The sequence below is a fragment of the Polyodon spathula genome, chromosome 2 (assembly GCF_017654505.1).
Source record: "Polyodon spathula isolate WHYD16114869_AA chromosome 2, ASM1765450v1, whole genome shotgun sequence".
Taxonomy (NCBI): Eukaryota; Metazoa; Chordata; class Actinopteri; order Acipenseriformes; family Polyodontidae; genus Polyodon; species Polyodon spathula.
This window is the reverse complement of record NC_054535.1, coordinates 53,124,736-53,143,657: the sequence shown is the minus strand read 5'-3', so window position 1 is coordinate 53,143,657 and position 18,922 is coordinate 53,124,736. Positions and strand designations below refer to the sequence as shown.

The window sequence follows — 18,922 nt, the reverse complement described above, 5'->3', positions numbered from 1 at the left end:
CGTGTAAATCGGTGTTGTTATGAGACTGTTTCTGGTTAGATCTGCAATAAACACTGCTTGGAAGAGACTGACAATGACGTGATTAAGCACGTGATCTTTATAATATACTTCCTATTCCGTTTTAGTAAAAGTTCAGTCCCGCCTGTTCAATCCACCGATTGGTAGTTTTAGAAATGAAAAAAAAAAGTTGACAAAGAATGTCTCTAGTTTGATTGGGTAAATTCGCTTGTGGGATGTCAGAGTATCCGGTTTAAGGTTTGTCTTATGGTGTCTTGGGATATGACAAAATGAAACCCTAAAGTATCAACTGTACATGAAAAATAGATTATTATTATTATTATTATTATTTTAGATAGTTTCAATGTATATCGCGTTCTGCCATGTAATGTTTATTTTCTCGTTGAGAAATAAAAAAAAACCCGAGATGTAACTGCACATTGGCATGTTTGGTTATCAGGCAGCATTGGTTATTTTTGAAGTTGTTAATTATCATTTGAATTATTATGTGTTTAAATCTGTGGCTTTCTAACAATACATATACATTAACAGGTGTTAGTGTTGGACTACGATGCTGAAATGCTGCTGTGTACAGATTCTTTTTTTTGTGTGTGTTGATTTTTTTTTTTTTTTTACTGATATCTTGTTTGTAACATACCGTCAAGCCCATGATAAATTACATCTGTGCAATTCATTTGTTCTTCAGTAACATGGAGGAGACTAGTCTTCATGATCTGGTGCAAAGAGCAGCACACATCCATAGTGACAAGATAGCCGTCTGCTTTGATGACTGCAGTGGTGATATGCCTGTATATAAAACCTACAGTGAAGTCATTAATGGTGCTCGAGAATTGACCAACCTTTTAAATATTCAATGTGACATAAAAAACAGAAGTGTCTTTGGTCTATATTGCCAACCTGGAATAAATCTTGCAAGTTGGATTTTGGGGTAATTATTTTTTTCTTTAACTTTTGTTTTTGTTTTGCTGCAGTGCATTGTACTGCACATTTTGAGGACCATTCTAGAATGCAGATTGACAGTCCTGTAATTAAGGGTTTCCTGTTAAATGATAACACATTAACCTACTGCAATTATTTGAAATTGTAAAATGAGGACATTATTGTACCTATGTTAGGGAAGTGGTACAATGCAAATAGTTATTGCCCAAATACATGTCATTTATATACCGTTATATATAATACATATTTAAAAAGTCCATTTGGGAAATCCAACAAACTTCTATGCAGTGTTATTTGATTTTACAGTTGTACTATTGTCTCTGATTCACACACTTTATGTGTTAACAGTATTCTCCAGGTACCAGCAGCCTATCTGCCTGTTGACCCAGAAGCTCCTCCTCATCTCTCAGCACATGTTATGATGCAGTGTTGTTTGAGATATATTCTGATTCAGAGTGATTTTGATATGACTAAGGTAAGCCTCAGTGTGGTCCTGCAAGGACCAAGCACGGTTCTGTCAGTTAATTTATTGTTGGAATGCCTTTGAAACAAAAATGATACAAAATTTATTTGTCCAGGACGGTCATCCCCCTCATGGACAAAGTTTGCATCGTGAATTATAAAGCTCTTTTGCACGCACACAACACCTACCCTTAAACCCTTTAATCCATGTTTTACGTACAGTATTATCCAAAATATTTAGCTCACTTGCGCTTGACTCCGTGGCAAAATCTGTTTGTTTCAATGCAATTCTTGTAGATGTTTTTCTCTCTATTTAGGCGTTAAACATACTTGAGGTTGTTTCTAAAACTCCCAAACTTTCTTGCTGGTATGTGGTAGGACAAGTACTACTGAAGCTACTTGTGTCTGTTTGCATTAGGTGTGTGCATGCTGTTTTTGCATTTGTTTTAATGATAAACCCTGCAGGAATGTTCTCTTTTTGCCAATATTGGACCCTTCAATGGTTTTTTTTTTTTTTTTAATTTTCAGATAATTTTGATACCTAAATTAATGGCTGGTGTTCTTGTTTTCTCTCTCACAGAAATTTCTGAATTCATTTTCCACCTGGTTACACTGTGACGCTGTTGTAGTGTTACAGAACCAAAACCTAACCCTTTTGAAGTTGCAGTGGAGAGAATCACATAACCTGGGGACAGCAAATGAACTTCAAGATAGGATGACTGAAGGACAACAGCAAGATACACAAACCAGCAAAGTGGATTCCTCTGAGCCATCTGTCTCTGTTGAACAAATTGACAGCAGAGTTCCAGGGTGTCTAGCCTATGTCCTGCACACATCGGGGACAACAGGACTTCTGAAAATTGTCAGAGTGCCTCACAGCTGTATCGTGCCAAACATTTTGCACTTAAGGTGAGTGCACAATTTACACTTCAAAATCATGGCATGGTTATTGATTTTCTTTTAAGAGTCGTTCTACATCTAGTGTTGCATTTGTTTCTCTATACAAGAGTTTTTTTTTTTTTTTTAAAGGACAGTTTTGTAAAAAACGCTATTTAAATATCAGGTAATAGGAGACCATTTTGTGTGCTTTATTCCAGTTATGTTTAAATGTTATCTTGGGGCTTCATCAGTTATACAGACTGTTTTAAAAACATTTGAATTGGAAAAGGAGGAACAAATTATTTGTAGTGCATGCAATACTTGTAATGTTAGACTTGCCTATTGGGCTCCATCTAGTGTTTGGTGTAATCTGTGCCATCTTTGCACAGTAACAAAAGCTTATTATTCTGGATCTTTGTTTATTTACATACAGTATATCTGAAAGGAGGTGGGTGCTACTTACTTACCATATTCTTACATCTTCATGATTCACAACATAATATTTGAATTATTTGTGCCATATCTCTTTCTCAGTATGTTTTAATACTACCAATACTAATACTTCTGTTTACAGGACTATGTTTCAGATCACTCCTGAGGATGTTTTATTTATGGCTTCTCCTTTGACTTTTGACCCTTCTGTTGTTGAATTGTTTGTCACTTTGTCTTCTGGAGCCTCTTTGTTGATTATACCATCAGTTGTTAAAATGATGCCAAAAAAGCTTGCTGCTGCTCTATTTAATCATCACAAAGTTTCAGTCATGCAGGTAAGCTACATTGTTATGCTTTTACATGGATAATAATATTTATTTTTATATAGTGCCTTTCATAGTGGACCACCAGAGGTAGGCTGTGAACTGTGCATTATACACAGAGTCACTTACAATAGGACATTGATTTAACATCTCATCCAAAGGATGGAGCATAAATAGGTTAAGTGGCTTGCTCCGGGTGACACAGTGAGTCAGTCAGTGGCAGAGGTGGGATTTGAACCGGTGACCTCCTGGTTACAAGCCCTGAACTTGGACCACTGGACCACACTGCCTCCTGATGTTATATAATTGAAGACATCACGCATCTATTAATAAGCCTGTATTGATAGTTGCAAAAAAATTATAATACATGTTTCTAGGCTTTATAACAGCAGTCTGGGATTTTTAGTGAATATCACTTTATGATTTGTGAACAGGGACCATAATGTGTTCAATATTTTAAGATACATTATTTTTTGTTGCATTTTTGATTATTAAAGTAATGTTCACCATTAAAGCAAGATTAACAGCAAAGGAAATGGTCTTTCTGTATCTCCTCTTTTGTAAGGCTACGCCAACACTAGTCAGACAGTTTGGAACAAGTCTCCTGAAGTCAACAGTACTATCTGCTAGCACCTCGTTACGGGTCCTAGCTCTGGGTGGGGAGACCTTTCCAACCCTGGCTGTCCTCAGAAACTGGAGAGCAAAGGGGAACAAGACCCAGTTTTTCAACCTCTACGGCATTACAGAAGTGTCGAGCTGGGCAACCTGTTACATGATTCCTGACGACATTATTGACAGTACCTCCAGGTATCAGACAGCATTTACATTTTTTTACCACTATAATTCCAGGTTGACTAATTGCTTGGAGATAAAGTAAATAAAATAAAGCACAAATCATGATGGGCCACCAGGAGGCACTATTGCAGTACAGGACTAAAATCTGTTAAAACACATGAACTGACTAGCACAGTCTAAACAGTAAATTATCCTTTTGCAGATCTGAAGATCCTGTTCCTTTGGGGACACCATTGCTTGGAACAACAATGGAAGTTAGAGATCCAAATGGGTCCTTGCTCAAACAAGGGGAAGGAAAGGCATTTATAGGTACCTTCGTTGGCTTTTGTTAATGGTTGCACTGGTGTATAAGCTATGCTATAGAGAAGACATGTTTGAAAGCTCTGTGGAGGCCACAGGGTGCTTTTAGCTTCTGAGTTTTACAAGTGACCAGGATGTGATATATAAAGTGATTCTGACCATACCCATAGCAAGTTGCTCTTTAACAAAAGCAATTCTCAGTAAAACATTACAATTTTTATTTTATTTCACCTTAAACTTAATTTCCATTCGGAAATTAAAATTGCATGTTTCCTGTTTTTTTCCTCGGGTAGTTAGCACGGCTGGAGAAGATTGTTGACAGAAGAATGGGTTACAAAATCAAAAATGTGTATTTCTAAAATGACGAGCTAAATGAGGGCTATGACACGTATAGAGCAAGCTTTACAGAACATATAGAGAAAACATCCATGAAAGGGGTACAGTTGTGTTCTTCTTTCCAATGTGCAGGAGGAAGAGAAAGGCTTTGTTTCATTGATAATGAAGTAACTGTGCCTTACGGAACAATGCGAGAAACTGGGGATTGGGTAGCGCTGAAAGACTCTAATGTATACTACATGGGGCGTAAAGACAGCCATATCAAACGGCATGGCAAGCGCCTCAATCTTGAGACAGTGCAACAGGTAATACCTATGGTTTTTAGAGTTCAGTTCTTTATTCCAAGTTGTTATAATCTATTGGACAGAGAAGACCTGCGGGTCTAATTATTTATATATATATATATATATATATATATATATATATATATAATATTTTTTTTTTTACAGAAGTGATACTGTAAGATTAGCATAATCAAATAATCAGACCGCATCTGACTAAACCTTCTGTTTTATATTTCAGACAGTTGAAAGCCTGAGCACAGTGGAAGCTTGTGCTGTGACTTATTATAAAGAACATAAGTTAATCCTCTTTGTTGTTTCTGCCTCTCAATGTGCCAATGGGGATAAGGACATTTTTCTAGAACTTGTGAAATTTCTGCCTGCTCATGCCATGCCAGATAAACTTGTTGTCGTTGAATCTTTACCTTTTACAGCTCATGGTAACCAGTTATATCTTCTCAAATCTTTGCACAGTTATTGGAAATGGTTTTATAAATTTACTAAGATTTTACTCCAGTGCTGTGTGTTCCATATTTTACTAAATAAAAAAAAATCTAATATTACAGAACTAGACAAAAAGAACTCAGTTTTTATTTTGCTAAATGTTGAGCAAACTTTGTATGGAGCAAAATCTAGGTAAACATTGCCTGTTATCTGGGAATAAGAGTTATTTATTGGGATTGGGGAAGAGAGGATATTTTACATTTATAAACACTTAATAAAATTAAGTGCAGTAGTACGAAACTAAACTTAAGTTATAAGTGTTCAACGCATTTTTACAGAGATTTGTCTTTGTCAGTGTGTATCTCCAGCAACACTGGTAAACACATTCTGTTTAGTTTACATGAGTGGCCACGTCTCAGTGAAATACTGATAGTATGTAGAATGCTATAAGTTTGGGGTGAAATACTGTTTTGTTTTGTTTTGTTTTTTATAAAAATGAATGTAAATCAATCTGTATTGTACACATTTAGGTAAAGTGAACATGAAGGAGTTAGTAAAGGTTTATGAAAAGCAAATGGAAGCCCTAAAGTTGCATAGTGGTCCTCGAGGAAAAGAGGAACTGTGGGCATGTTTACTGGTTCTTTGGAAGGTAAGAGTTGTGTATTTTAAACTCGTATAACTTCTGTCACAGATAAGAATCACAGTAATACTTTACAACAGATTCAAAATGAATACATACAGTGCCTAAAGAAAGTCTACACAATCTTGAACGTTTTTCACATTTTGTGTCAGTGCTTCAGAGTTTCATGCATTTAAATTATTTTTTTTCCCTCTTATCTACACACCATACTCCACACTGTTAAGGGGAAAAAAAGTTTTTATTGAGAAAAAAAATATATATATTAAAAATACAAAACTGAAAGATCATAATTGGATAAATCTCCACCCCCCTGAGTTAATACTTGGTGGAAGCACCTTTGGCAGCAGTTACAGCTGTGAGTCTGTTGGGATAGGTCTCTACCAACTTTGCACACCTAGATTTGGCAATATTTAACCATGCTTCTTTACAAAACTGTCAAGCTCTGTCAAGTTCCTTGGGGAGCGTTGATGGACAGCTTTCAGGTCATGCCACACATTTTTGATTGGATTTAGGTCAGGGCTCTGACCTGGGCCACTAAAGGACATTTACCTTTTTGTTCCTTAGCCTCTCCAGTGTAGCTTTGGCAGTGTGCTTTGGGTCGTTGTCATGCTGAAAGGTGAACTTCCGTCCCAGTTTCAGCTTTCTTGTACTTTGCTCCATTCATTTTCCCTTCTATCCTGACAAGTGCCCCAGTTCCTGCCGATGAGAAACATCCCCATAACATGATGCTGCCACCACCATGCTTCACAGTAGGGATGGGGTTCTTTGGGTGATGCGCTGTGTTGGGTTTGCGCCAAACATAAAGCTTTGCATTTAGGCCAAAAAGTTCAATTTTAATTTCGTCAGACCACAAAACTTTTTGCCACATGGCTACAAAATCTCTTGAGTGCTTTTTTGCATATTTCAAACAGGATTCAAGGTGGGCTTTCTTGAGTAATGGATTCCTTCTTGCCACCTTACCATACAGGCCAGATTTGTGGAGTGCTTGGGATATTGTTGTCACATGCACCCTTAGACCAGTCTTGGCCATAAAAGCCTGTAGCTCTTGCAGAGTTGCCATTGATTTCTTGGTAGCCTCTCGGATCAGTCTCCTTCTTGCTCGGTCATCCACTTTGGAGGGGCAGCCTGATCTAGGCAGGGTCTTGGTGGTGCCATACACCTTCCACTTCTTAATAATCATCTTGACCATGCTCCAAGGGATATTCAAGGCCTTTTTTTTTTTTTTTTTTTTTATACCCATCCCCTGATCTGTGCCTTTCAACAACTTTGTCCCAGAGTTCTTTTGAAAGCACCTTGGTGCTCTTGGTTCAGTCTTTGCTTTCAAACACACTACCCAGCAAAGGGAACATACAGGAACTGCTGACTTTATCCAGAAATCATGTGAATCACTACAATTTAACACAGGTGGAGGCCACTTAACTTGGGGTGTGATTTTGAAGGCAGTTGGTTTCACCTGAGCTCATTTAGGATTGCTATTACAAGGGGGTGGACACTTATCCAACCAAGCTATTTCAGTTTTTATTTTAAATTATTTTTTTTACAAATTTATAGAATGTTTTTTTTCCCTTGGAAGTTATGGGGCAGGATGTGTAGATAAATGGGAAAAAAAAAAAAAAACTATCAATGCATTTTAATTCCAGGCTATAAGGCAACAAAAGGTGAAAATTTTGAAAGGGGGTGTAGACTTTCTATAGGCACTGTAGTTTTTAGTGAAGCAATTGTATGAACCTTATAATTAGCATAGAATGAGTGATGCCCAGTATGCATTTAGAATAAAATGTTAAGCAATCAGATCAATTAAAACAGGTATTAGAGGCTGTGGCAGGCTGGTGAGTGGACAGAGGCCCAGAGACAGACTGCAGTTCAAAAAAATATACTTTTATTATAAATTAACGCAAAATAAACATGCACAAGGGCAAAACAAAGATGTTTAAAAACAAATACCTAAACAAAGAAAACAAAACTTACAAAAATAAGGTTTCCAGGCTGGGCAATGCCTTCACTGGATTAAAAATTTCAAAACCAAAAACCCACCAACCTGCTTCCTCAGCTCCCTCCTCCCAAATGAGAAGCAGAGGCATCCTTTTATGTCAGGTGGCTGGGCACTGATTGATCGTTAATTAACCTAATCAACTAACCAACCCCAGCCACCTGAACATAATAAACCCAGGCAGGTAGGGGAAATTAACCCCATTCCTGCCAATTTAAAAAAGGCAGAGCTTTGCTCTGCCACAGAGGCCCTTTGTGAAGTTTGGTAGAGGCTTACAGTACCTTTTTGTCTTTTGTTTGTACTTACTGGAAGTAATAAATGTAGCCATATAAAGTGTTCCCTGTGTCAATTTATAACTTCTTTATGTCTCATTTAGGCTGTTCTCAGCCTCCCAGCAGATGTCACGATTCCTCCAGAGTCAGCCTTTCTGTTCAGCGGTGGAGACTCTTTAAAATCTCTCAGACTTTCTGAAGAAATTGAGGCAATGGTTGGGAGGACACTACCTGACCTAATGGAAGTTATCCTAAATGGGTCCTTTTTAGATCTTTACAATCATATTGCTAATTTTACATTCTCTAGTAAAGATAAAGAAACTTCTGACATAAATATGAAAGAGAAATTTCCTTATGTAGAAGTTCAAAACAGGACTGTGACGCATAGTTACAAAGAGAAAGCTGTGAGCTTTACTTCTATGAGCAGAGGAGGTCTGATTTTCAAAACAGATGTAGATGTTCCTAACAACAGAAACTCTATAGCGTATAAACACGTACAAACTCGAGGACATTCTGACATCACACATCAGCATGTTAATAAGGCACCCGCAGGCTCAGCGGTCTATCAGGTGGGGAGCGCTGATCCCCTTTGTCCTGCCAAGGGTCCTTTAGCAGGGGACGGGGGGTTAATGCTGAAGATGAGATGGAAGTCAGACACGGGGAAGTGTGTCGATGCATCCCCGCTTCTGATATCTGCTGCTGGGGAAGCTTCTGTCACAGTCTACATTGGATCACACTCTCACAGGATGCAGGCAATTGACTTGTTCTCAGGAATGATAAAGTGGGAGCGTGTTCTTGGAGATAGGATTGAGTCTTCAGCTACAGTGACCAAATGTGGAAACTTTATTGTTGTTGGTTGGTAAAGATGAATATTTAATGCCTGGCAGATTTAATTATCTTCACGTTTTTCAAATATAGAATACTTTTTTGTGTTTGTTTTAATAATGTGTTTATGTCATGCAGGTTGTTATGATAGTTTGGTATATGTTCTAAGAGCAAGTGATGGAAAAACCTACTGGACATTTAGCACTGGCAACTCGGTTAAAAGCTGTGCAACTGTGGATCCTGAATCTGGGTTGGTGTTTATTGGATCACATGACCATCATACCTATGCATTAGACATAGAGGTAAGAAGGGACTGGGCTTCATGTGTATGTTTGTGTATTGTAAACAGTGTGTGTGTGGGGGTGTATCCCAGAGAAAATGCTACATTCTACACTTGCATAAGTTTTCAACCCCTGTGCTGTGGAAGCTCCCAGTTTGCACCGATGAAAGAAATTGCTCAAATGAGGACACAATTACCTTACCATTGGCCTCCACCTGTGAACCATTAAAGTTGCTGTCACATTTTCTGGATAAAAACCCCACTGTTGAAGGATCATTGGTAAGGCTGTGAATCTGAAGGAGTGAAGACCAAAGAGCATTCTACAGAAGTTAGAGATAACTCAAAGGCCAAAACTCAAAGCGCTACGTGGGGCGCAAACCTAACACAGCCCATCCCTCAAGACACACCATCCCTACAGTGAAGTATGGTGGTGGCAGCATCATGCTGTGGGGATGCTTCTCATCAGCAGGGACTGGGCATCTTGTTACAATTGAAGGAAGAATGGATGGAGCAAAATATAGGAAAATACTGCAAGAGAATTTGCTTCAGTCCACTAAAAAACTGAAGCTTGGGAGGAAATTCACCTTTCAGCAGGACAATGATCCCAAGCACAAGGTCAAAGCAACATTGGAATGGCTCAAGAACAAAAAAGTGAATGTCCTACAGTGGCCCAGTCAAAGTCCTGGTCTCAATCCCATTGAGAATCTGTGGCACTATTTGAAAATTGCGGTCCACAAGCGTCGTCCAACCAACCTGAACAACCTGGAGCAAATCTGCCAAGAAGAATGGGCCAAAATCACTCCGACAGTGTGCAAAGCTGGTACATACTTACCCCAAAAGACTTAAAGCTGTTATTGCAGCGAAAGGTGGCTCTACCAAATATTAATGTGTGGGGGTTGAATACTTATGCAAGGAAGTTTTTTATTTTTCTTAAAAATATTTCCCAACATAAAACCAATGTCACCTTACAATAATTGATTTTGAGTTTCAGTGTTTTAAAATAAAATATCGAACAGAATGAAATTTCAATGTACCATTTGTAATTCCGTAATATGAGAGAATTGGCCAGGGGTCTGAATACTTTTGCAAGCCACTGTGTGTGTGTGTGTGTGTGTGTGTGTGTGTGTGTGTGTGTGTGTGTGTGTATATATATATATATATATATATATATATATATATATATATATATATATATATATATATATATATATATATATATATACACACACACACATACACAGTGAACTCCAAAAGTATTTGGACAGTGACACATTTTTTGTTGTTTTGGTTCTGTATTCCAGCACTTTGGATTTGAAATGATACTCTGACCATGCAGTTAAAGTGCAGACTGTCAGCTTTAATTTGAGGGTATTTACATCCATATCGGATGAATCGTTTAGAAATTACAGCACATTTTGTACATAGTCCCCCCATTTTAGGGTACCAAAAGTATTTGGACAGATTAACATTATGTACAATAAAGTAATCATGTTTAGTACTTGGTCGCATGTCCTTTGCATGCAATGATTGCCTGAAGTCTGCGACCCATAGACATCACCAGATGCTGGATATCTTCCCTGGTGATGCTCTGCCAGGCATGTACTGCAGCGATCTTTAGTTCCTGCTTGTTTCGGGGGTTTTTTGCCTTCAGTCTTGTCTTCAGCATGTGAAATGCATGCTCAATTGGATTCAGATCGGTTGATTGACTTGTCCAGTCAAGAATTTTCCACTCTTTGGCCCTGAAAAACTCCTTGGTTGCTATGGCAGTGTGTTTGGGGTCATTGTCCTGCTGCATGATGAAGCGCCATCCAATGAGTTTGGAGGCATTTGGTTGTATCTGAGCAGACAAGATGTTTCTGTACACTTCAGAATTCATCCTGCTGCTGCCGTCAGCAGTCATATCATCAGTGAAGTCCAGTGAGCCAGTTCCAGCATGCAGCCATACATGCCCAAGCCATAACACTACCTCCGCCATGTTTCACAGATTAGGTGGTATACTTTGGATCATGGGCAATTCCTTTTTTCTTCACACTTTCCTCTTTCCATCACTCAGGTACAGGTTAATCTTTGTCTCATCTGTCCATAAGACTTTGTTCCAGAACTCTACAGGCTCTTTTAGGTACTATTTAGCAAACTGAAACCTGGCCGTTCTGTTCTTGAGGCTTACTAGTAGTTTGCGTCTTGTGGTGTACCCTCTGAAGTGCTGCTGGAGTGCTCTTCTGTGTATGGTAGTCTTTGACACATCTGTGCCTACCTCCTGTAGAGTGTTCCTGATCTGTTAGACTGTTGTTAGGGGTTTTTTCTTCACCATTGAAAGTATTCTTCAGTCATCCACTATAGTGGTCTTCCTGGGTCTACCAGGTTGTTTGCCATTGCTGAGCTCACCAGTGCTGGTACATAATGATGTACCAAACAATTGATTTTGGCACGCCTAATGTTTTGGCTATGTCTCTGATCGATTTATTCTGATTTTTCTGCCTCATGATGGCCAGCTTTAGTTGCATTGACACTTCTTTGGTCCTCATGTTGTCGGACACCAGCAACAGACTCCAAAGACAAATACAAAGCCTAGAATGAAGACTAGACATTGACGGCTGTCTTGTGCATGCACTAACAATGCAAACAAACACCTGCCTAATAAGAAACAGCTGTGAAGCCAATTGTCCAAATACTTTTGGTACCCTAAAATGGGGGGACTGTGTATAAAACATGCTATAATTTCTAAACAGTTCGTCCAATATTGATAAATACCCTTAAATTAAAGATGACACTCTGCACTTTAACCCCATATCATTGTAAGTGCTGGAATACAGAGCCAAAACAACAAAAAATGTGTCACTGTCCAAATACTTTTGGAGTTCACTGTGGGTACTTCCAGACGTATGCATTCAGCTATTTGACCCTTTACGAGCTGTTTTTGTACTTGTGTTCTTGTTTACATCAGTTGGCGTCTCTGCCTTCCATGTTTAATTTCTGAAGCAGCTCTGTAAAGTAACCTACTAGTACACAGATATATTACCAGCAAAGGTTGAATCAGATACCACACTTTTTTCCGATTTCATTAGCCTTTTTATTTTCTCAAACTTATATGAAAACAAGTGCTGATTTTTACAAGATTGCCATTTTTGAGAAGAAAAAAAAGCATTAGATTCCACTGGTATTGCATCTGTTATATATTTTTTGTTTCCCCTCCACGTAACTGCAATGGACTTGCTTTCGCTGAATTAAGTAGTCTCTGGAGTATGCTTTTCCCATTTTATAGAAACCAGCAACGAGGGCAAGGTTGGGCAGTTAAACCATGTGGACTGATGGATAAAGTAGTGGGTGTGTTCTGCTTAAAAACTGGTGGTAGTACATGTGGGATGTATTTCTTGAGAGTGTCTGTTTTAATACATACTGGAATTGCTTTGATTATGAATCATTAGTAAAAGAAAAACTGCAGTTGTCAAAAACATGGTAGATCAAACATGTTTATTTACAGATTAAAGATAATTTGTAGAAAAAAATAACACCATGCCCTATTAATGTCAGTACATTTCAAAGTAATATCTGGGAAATGTGGCACTGTACTATATGATACCTTTGATGTTGTTTAAAACAAGAACACTTGGTGCACAGCTTGAATAATGCAGTAGCAGTAATGTTCTATGTTTAATGTTTTCTACACACAGACAAAGCAGTGTGTTTGGAAGCGACACTGTGGTGGAGGTGCAGTCTTCTCTTCTCCATTTCTGAACTCCTCACCACGGCAGCTGTACATAGCAACACTAGGTTCACAGCTGCTAGCAGTAAACCCAGTAAGTGGATAATGTGCCTGGTAGACTGCTTATATTTCCTCTAATCTGTGGTGTTTATTAATAGGAAATGCTTAAATGCTTGATGTCATATATAATAGTTTAAATGTGGGCATGAACACCTCTGGAAACATAATCAGCCCATTCGTTACCATTGAAGTTCATTTTTAGAATATTAGTTGTAAGTTGTTTTCATCTGAAGCTATTGATACTGCATTTGAGAAAACGGACAAAATTTAATTTTAAATTCTGTCTTTGAGACTGTAGGTTATGTTAGAGGATTTGGTAAATAAAAATGCAACACAAAAACACTCTATCCCTAAATTGAAGAATTTCTTTAAAACAATAAATGTAACCTAAATATTTCAGATGTATGAAAACATTACAATAATAGGATCAGTCTTATAAAAATGTGATATCTACAAAACTGGGTCAGTCCTTCTTTTTTGGAAAGAATACTGTAAATATAAATATAAAGGGTTCTTAAAGTTGGTATATTCAAATAGCTTAAAATTATTTATTAGAAAATTATTAGAAAGATACAGACTTTTGTCAGAGGTATGTATGATCCAAACTTCTTTTTTCTTTACAGTTCTATATTCGGCCCTGTAGCTACACTTGTTTTTCTTCTTTTTATTCTAAATTGGCTGGAGGCACAGTAGCTACAGTAGTACGGCGCTGTATAAAATAAAGATTGATTGACTGATAGATATTCGGTGGAGTTGTTTTACCTGCTGTGCATATCATTCTCTCTCAAGCTAGTGCAACATAAGGCACTGTTGTGGAACATATTCAGTTAAAAAAAACATGGGCTTGAGTGAAACATATACCTGTATAAATGTTTCATGTTCCATTATCACTTAATGGCCTCTCTTGTTGCAGGACAATGGGGACATTCTCTGGAAACATTCCAGCGACAAGCCTTTCTTCTCTTCCCCTCAGTGCACTCAGAGGGCTGTTTTCATTGGCTCTGTTGATGGGAATGTCTATTGTTTCAGCCATACTGGCAAAAAGGTGAGCCCATCCTGTCATTATTTCAACCACCATGTTAGACACTGAAATGCAGCTCCACAACCTCTGTTGGCAGACACAAATAAACACAAGTAATGTGTGCACCCTTCGTAGGCACTCAGAGACGTTTTGTAAACACCCCAGGTACTTCATTTTTAGATTAAAGAATTGGGTTGGACTTCAGTATTTTAGATGTTACTAGATCCTAAATTTATTGTACTGATTCTTATAATATTATGTAAGTAACACAGTGTCCAAGGTTGTCTCATGAGAAGTTGTAATATGCACTATATATATATATATATATATATATATATATATATATATATATACATACATACATACATACATACATACATACATACATACATACATACATACATACATACACACATACACAACTTGGTTAACATCACCTTCATAATCTTTCATGAGAGCATTCTTACATGAAAGATATCCACCACTATTGCTTATTAATCCACTGTAAATTGCAGTAAGGAAGGTAGGGTAGCCTTAAGATAGTAATAAAAATTAAAATCCAAACAATTTATAATTCTTGCTGCATCATAAGAGTTGTCTTAAAAATGCTTCAAATAAATATGGGAATATTAAGTAACTCTCTTCATTACTTTAATTGCAGCTTTGGCAGTTTTCCACCAATGGACCAATATTCTCATCTCCATGCATCAACAATTCCTCTTTAGCTGATCAAAAACTGGTGTGTGGATCGCATGACAATTATGTTTACTGCTTAAGAGCTGGCAGTGAATTGCTGTGGAAGTTTAAAACTAGTGCACAAGTTTACTCAACCCCGTTCATTTTCAGTGACCATCATGCAGGCAGTAGATTACTGGTGGCAGTGACGTCAACAGATGGGAAATTGTGGATTCTCGATTACGAGAGTGGGGTGTTGAAAACATCTTATTCATTTCCAGGAGAGACTTTTTCTTCCCCAGTTGTATGGGGAAGAACCTTGATTGTTGGCTGCAGAAATAATTTTGTTTACTGTCTGGAACTGTCTGGAACTGATTAAGAAGAACAGATGGCAAGCTACATTGGTTGTCTTAGGTGTATCTTAAATCCAGCATACACAGTAAGACATGCCTGTGTTGTCACCTGCCTTGACCAGTCAGTAAACCCAGGAAAGGATCTGTGATTTTTACCAGAACACATTGAATAAACACCTAAGTCAACACAAATGACTTTTTGGTGACAGGTTCATTCAGGGTTCACTGTCTATGGGGCAAGCTGTACACAGTGGAAAAATCAATTCACTTTTCGCTGATCCTATAGTACCATATGGTTGTCTGGTGCCAGATGTAAACCCCACTGTGTCTGCAGTAGTGTTTTTGAAGATAGCAGATGGAACCAACAGTCACTTACTCTGTAGCATCCATATGTGTAGGAAAGGGTATGCATACTGACAGTGAATGCTGGGAACAAATCCACGTTCAGCCAATGCAAACACTCTGGGATTTCAGTTCAGTTAACTAGATTTATGGTCTGGAGTTTCTATCACCTTAATTGATGACTTATACTAACTTTATGTCTTTCTTATGACTTATTTGTCAACTTGTTGGGTTTGTTCATATGGAACCAGACACAATCTAAGTTAAAGTCATGCGGTTACATATCCATGCTTTAGTTTATACTGGAACTGAATACACAGTACATATTCAGATTTATTTCTCAATTATGGTGTAACTTTTACATTTCTGGGGGAACTGGTTTATTTCTAGTAAAAATGAATATATCCAAAATCAATAAAGAAAAAAAAAACATATGCAGCTATTGTGTGTCTAATATTCATTAATGTATCAGAACAATCTGTTTATAATATATAAGCATAACTATATTCAGAAAATGAAGATGCTGACTGTAATTACTTTAAAATGCATGAGTAATAACCCCTTTGATTTTAACAAAGATAATTTACAATTTATATCCTAATCATTAAAATGATGTTCATATTTAATGAAATCCCAATTGCACAACATACTGTAACCATAGCATCAATTATTTAAATGTGTTTTACTTGTTAATTTAGATTTATTATTCACATAAAGGTTGAAAAATATTTTGAGTTTCACTGTAAACTGTTAACTATTGCAAAACACTGCTCCAGACCTTAATTACTTCACAAGTTTGTTCTCTGCATAATTGTGTAACTGCATTAATAAACGTGAAGTCAGTGATATATGTAAAATGATTATATAATTGTATTACTGGTGTCAGCTGTTTATGATAATCTTGCCCAGTATAGCATGGTAGAACCTACAATTATACTTTGTTTTGAACATTCAAAGCGATGCATTTCCTCTTAAACAGCATGCTGTCACAGTGTGTGCTGTAGTCATGACATATTGAGAAGGGAAGATTCAGCTGTTTTTTGGGGTCACAAAACTAAGTACCTGATGATTACTTTTTAACAATGCATCATTTAATATGCTTACATGTACAGACTGTTCTGAACACTGCAGTACTCCAAATGCAAGCACTCAGATTTCCCAAATGTTCTAACTATAATAATAAATTGTACCCTCTAGCAAATGTAGTACATGAGGGTGGTTTTAGTTCAGATTGCCCATTTAAATTAAGAACAACGATTCCAAAGATATTCATACGTGTCTGATATTGAGATGCAATAATAGTATTTAATAAGGTATTGTCACACACGGTTCTGGCACTTCCCTTTTGTGCTATAAGTCATTAGATCCTTTTGCATGAAAGGCCTTGATTGCAAGGGTGTGCGGTTCTTTGATGGACCCAGATTCAGTTAAAATGTGTTTGCCCACTGACGATAGGAATGAGAATGTAGAGATGGGAGCCCAGCTAACAGGATTTAAGTTTTTGCAGGTGTCAGGCTTTTAAAGACTGACCCACACCTGTGAGCAGAAACTGACTCAAGACCATCACTGCTACTGGAAGCAGGCTGATCTTTGGGATACAAATTGAACATTTATGAAACTGCAACAAATATTGCAATGACTAATGTGTTTTAAAGAATTTAAAACCAGTAGAAAATATTAGCATATCTGTGTAAGGCCTGTGTGGAGAAGTTAATTTCATTGAAGGTCAGGCTGGCCTGCTGAAAGTTCCAAACCTCCCTTATCAGGCAAAAGCATCTTTTTTAATTAGACTCAAAGTCTCAAAACATTCTGATCCAGCAAGAGCAGAATGTCATAATCTCTGGAGCACAGTAAATATGCCAGAAGCAATTGAACTAGGTTTGACTATAGCAAGAAAAAACAAAAGTATTTAAATAAATAAGAAACCTGATATAATAACATTAAGTAAATGTATGAGCAGTCCTAAGTTTAAATATTCAATTAATAATAACAAAAATTGACCTCTTGCCTTCTGTGTATATCAGTGAAGTAAAATAGAATTGCAGTTTATAAGAGATTGCTATATTGTCATATCTGAATTAGAACTGCATGTTATAAAATCATTTAAAGTAACTTTACATATACAGTGAACGGATTTGTAACCTCGTTCTCACCTGCTTGTAGTACAGGCACTGTTGAAAATGACTCATTAGTTTCGGACGATTAAGCAGGGATTTTTGATGGTCAGCAATTTAAAAGCCAAGATCCTCGCTATAATGAGCGATCTCATTAATATTAACAAAAGGAAATACCTTTCGGATAACAGAAGATAGGAGTTTATCTTACAAATAATCATTTTCTACCTATAACAGAAATTAACTAGAACCTGGCAGGAAGAGATGGGAATGGAAAGTGTAGGATGTGTTAATACGTTCAGTTAGATGTTGGTTTGAAATAATGAGTATTGAAAAATGCTTACGTTAGTGTTTCATGTTAATCAACCTTAAAATCGGCAAAAAGCAAAGGTTGTCATAAAACATGCTTTGACTGCATTTTGTATGAACAGTGAAGAAGGTCAGACATAGATAAGTCACTGTAGCACTATGGCATTCTGGTATATTAATGCCAGCCTGTATTTAGAAAGAAAGACAGGAGTATGTATCTCATTATATTATAAGACAATAATGAACGCTTCATTATAAAAATTAGGATGTACGCTTTTTTGTATTATCTGAAAAGATACCGGTCTAGGCGTCTCTTGAATTGGCCAAAAAATTACTTCATGATGTGAATTTGGAAAAGTGTTTACAGTGGAGTTTCATATTAATTAAAACACTAGCCTTGGCAAGTAAACAGGGTTTCTGAAACTTGCTTGTGCAGGCAAATTTTTAGAAACAGAGAGAGAGGTCAAGCTTAGTCCAAGCATGGTACAAGTTAATATAAGGCTATTACATTTAACATGTTTCATTATAGCTAAAATTTAAATGGAAATAACTGAACTGGCCACTGTATGCTTATTCAAAGGCTTGTGATAAATATTGTTTGTCTTTTTGTTCTGCACTTTGTTAGCACACATTTGTATATGAAGTTGAACCTACCCATTGACAACACACTGAAAAGGTAACATAATATGCAACTAAGAGGTTAATGGAATTAAATAGATCTGGTGTTACATATTAAAAACATATCTCATATATTCACATATACTTGTATTCTATTTGGTAGCAAGGACCCGGTGAATTCCAGTTCACCTAATTTTTAGGGAAAGGAGGGGTGGAAGATAGTGAACCATGAGCTCACATTCAGTTAATTTTGAAAACAGAGTTGTCCGGATCCTTCTAGAAAATATCATTAACTCAAAGACAGGAACTGTCAAGGCAGATTGATGATCAGTTTTAATTGGGACTCCTGATGTATTCAATGGAGGGAAAATCATATAAAAAGCAAGGTAAAATCCCAGTCATGTATCACGTGACTTGCTAACTAAAAGTTGTGTGGTTCATGCTCTGAGGATCTCTGAAAAACTGATTGCTGTTTGGTCGTATTCACAAGTCCCTGCCTTTTGAAGACAGT

General features: G+C 37.2%; 1 protein-coding gene across 3 annotated transcripts; it reads left to right on the top strand.

The window, feature by feature from the left end:
* Positions 1–235: 235 nt before the first annotated feature.
* On the top strand, positions 236–16,234 carry aasdh (aminoadipate-semialdehyde dehydrogenase). Of its 3 annotated transcripts, XM_041225264.1 has the most exons (15): positions 236–255; positions 704–946; positions 1,306–1,432; positions 2,000–2,328; positions 2,873–3,065; positions 3,619–3,860; positions 4,051–4,157; positions 4,617–4,789; positions 5,007–5,205; positions 5,740–5,858; positions 8,216–8,966; positions 9,075–9,238; positions 12,888–13,013; positions 13,893–14,024; positions 14,662–16,234. In XM_041225264.1, exons 2-15 carry the CDS (start codon positions 708–710, stop codon positions 15,052–15,054), a joined length of 3,294 nt encoding a protein of 1,097 aa, XP_041081198.1. In that variant the 5' UTR covers positions 236–255; positions 704–707; the 3' UTR covers positions 15,055–16,234. The 3 variants fall into 3 exon arrangements, with proteins under 3 accessions (XP_041081198.1, XP_041081190.1, XP_041081207.1); XM_041225256.1 differs by lacking the exon at positions 236–255 and having other exon boundaries at positions 262–946; XM_041225273.1 differs by lacking the exons at positions 236–255; positions 12,888–13,013; positions 13,893–14,024; positions 14,662–16,234 and having other exon boundaries at positions 262–946; positions 8,216–8,970; positions 9,075–9,166.
* Positions 16,235–18,922: the final 2,688 nt, after the last annotated feature.

Excerpts from the sequence above, each read along its gene's own strand:
- aasdh (XM_041225256.1), top strand. The coding sequence starts at position 666 with ATGATAAATTACATCTGTGCAATTCATTTGTTCTTCAGTAACATGGAG. Across the intron at positions 1,433-1,999 it reads GTGATTTTGATATGACTAAG|AAATTTCTGAATTCATTTTC; the intron begins GTAAGCCTCAGT and ends TCTCTCTCACAG. Across the intron at positions 3,066-3,618 it reads ACAAAGTTTCAGTCATGCAG|GCTACGCCAACACTAGTCAG; the intron begins GTAAGCTACATT and ends CTCTTTTGTAAG.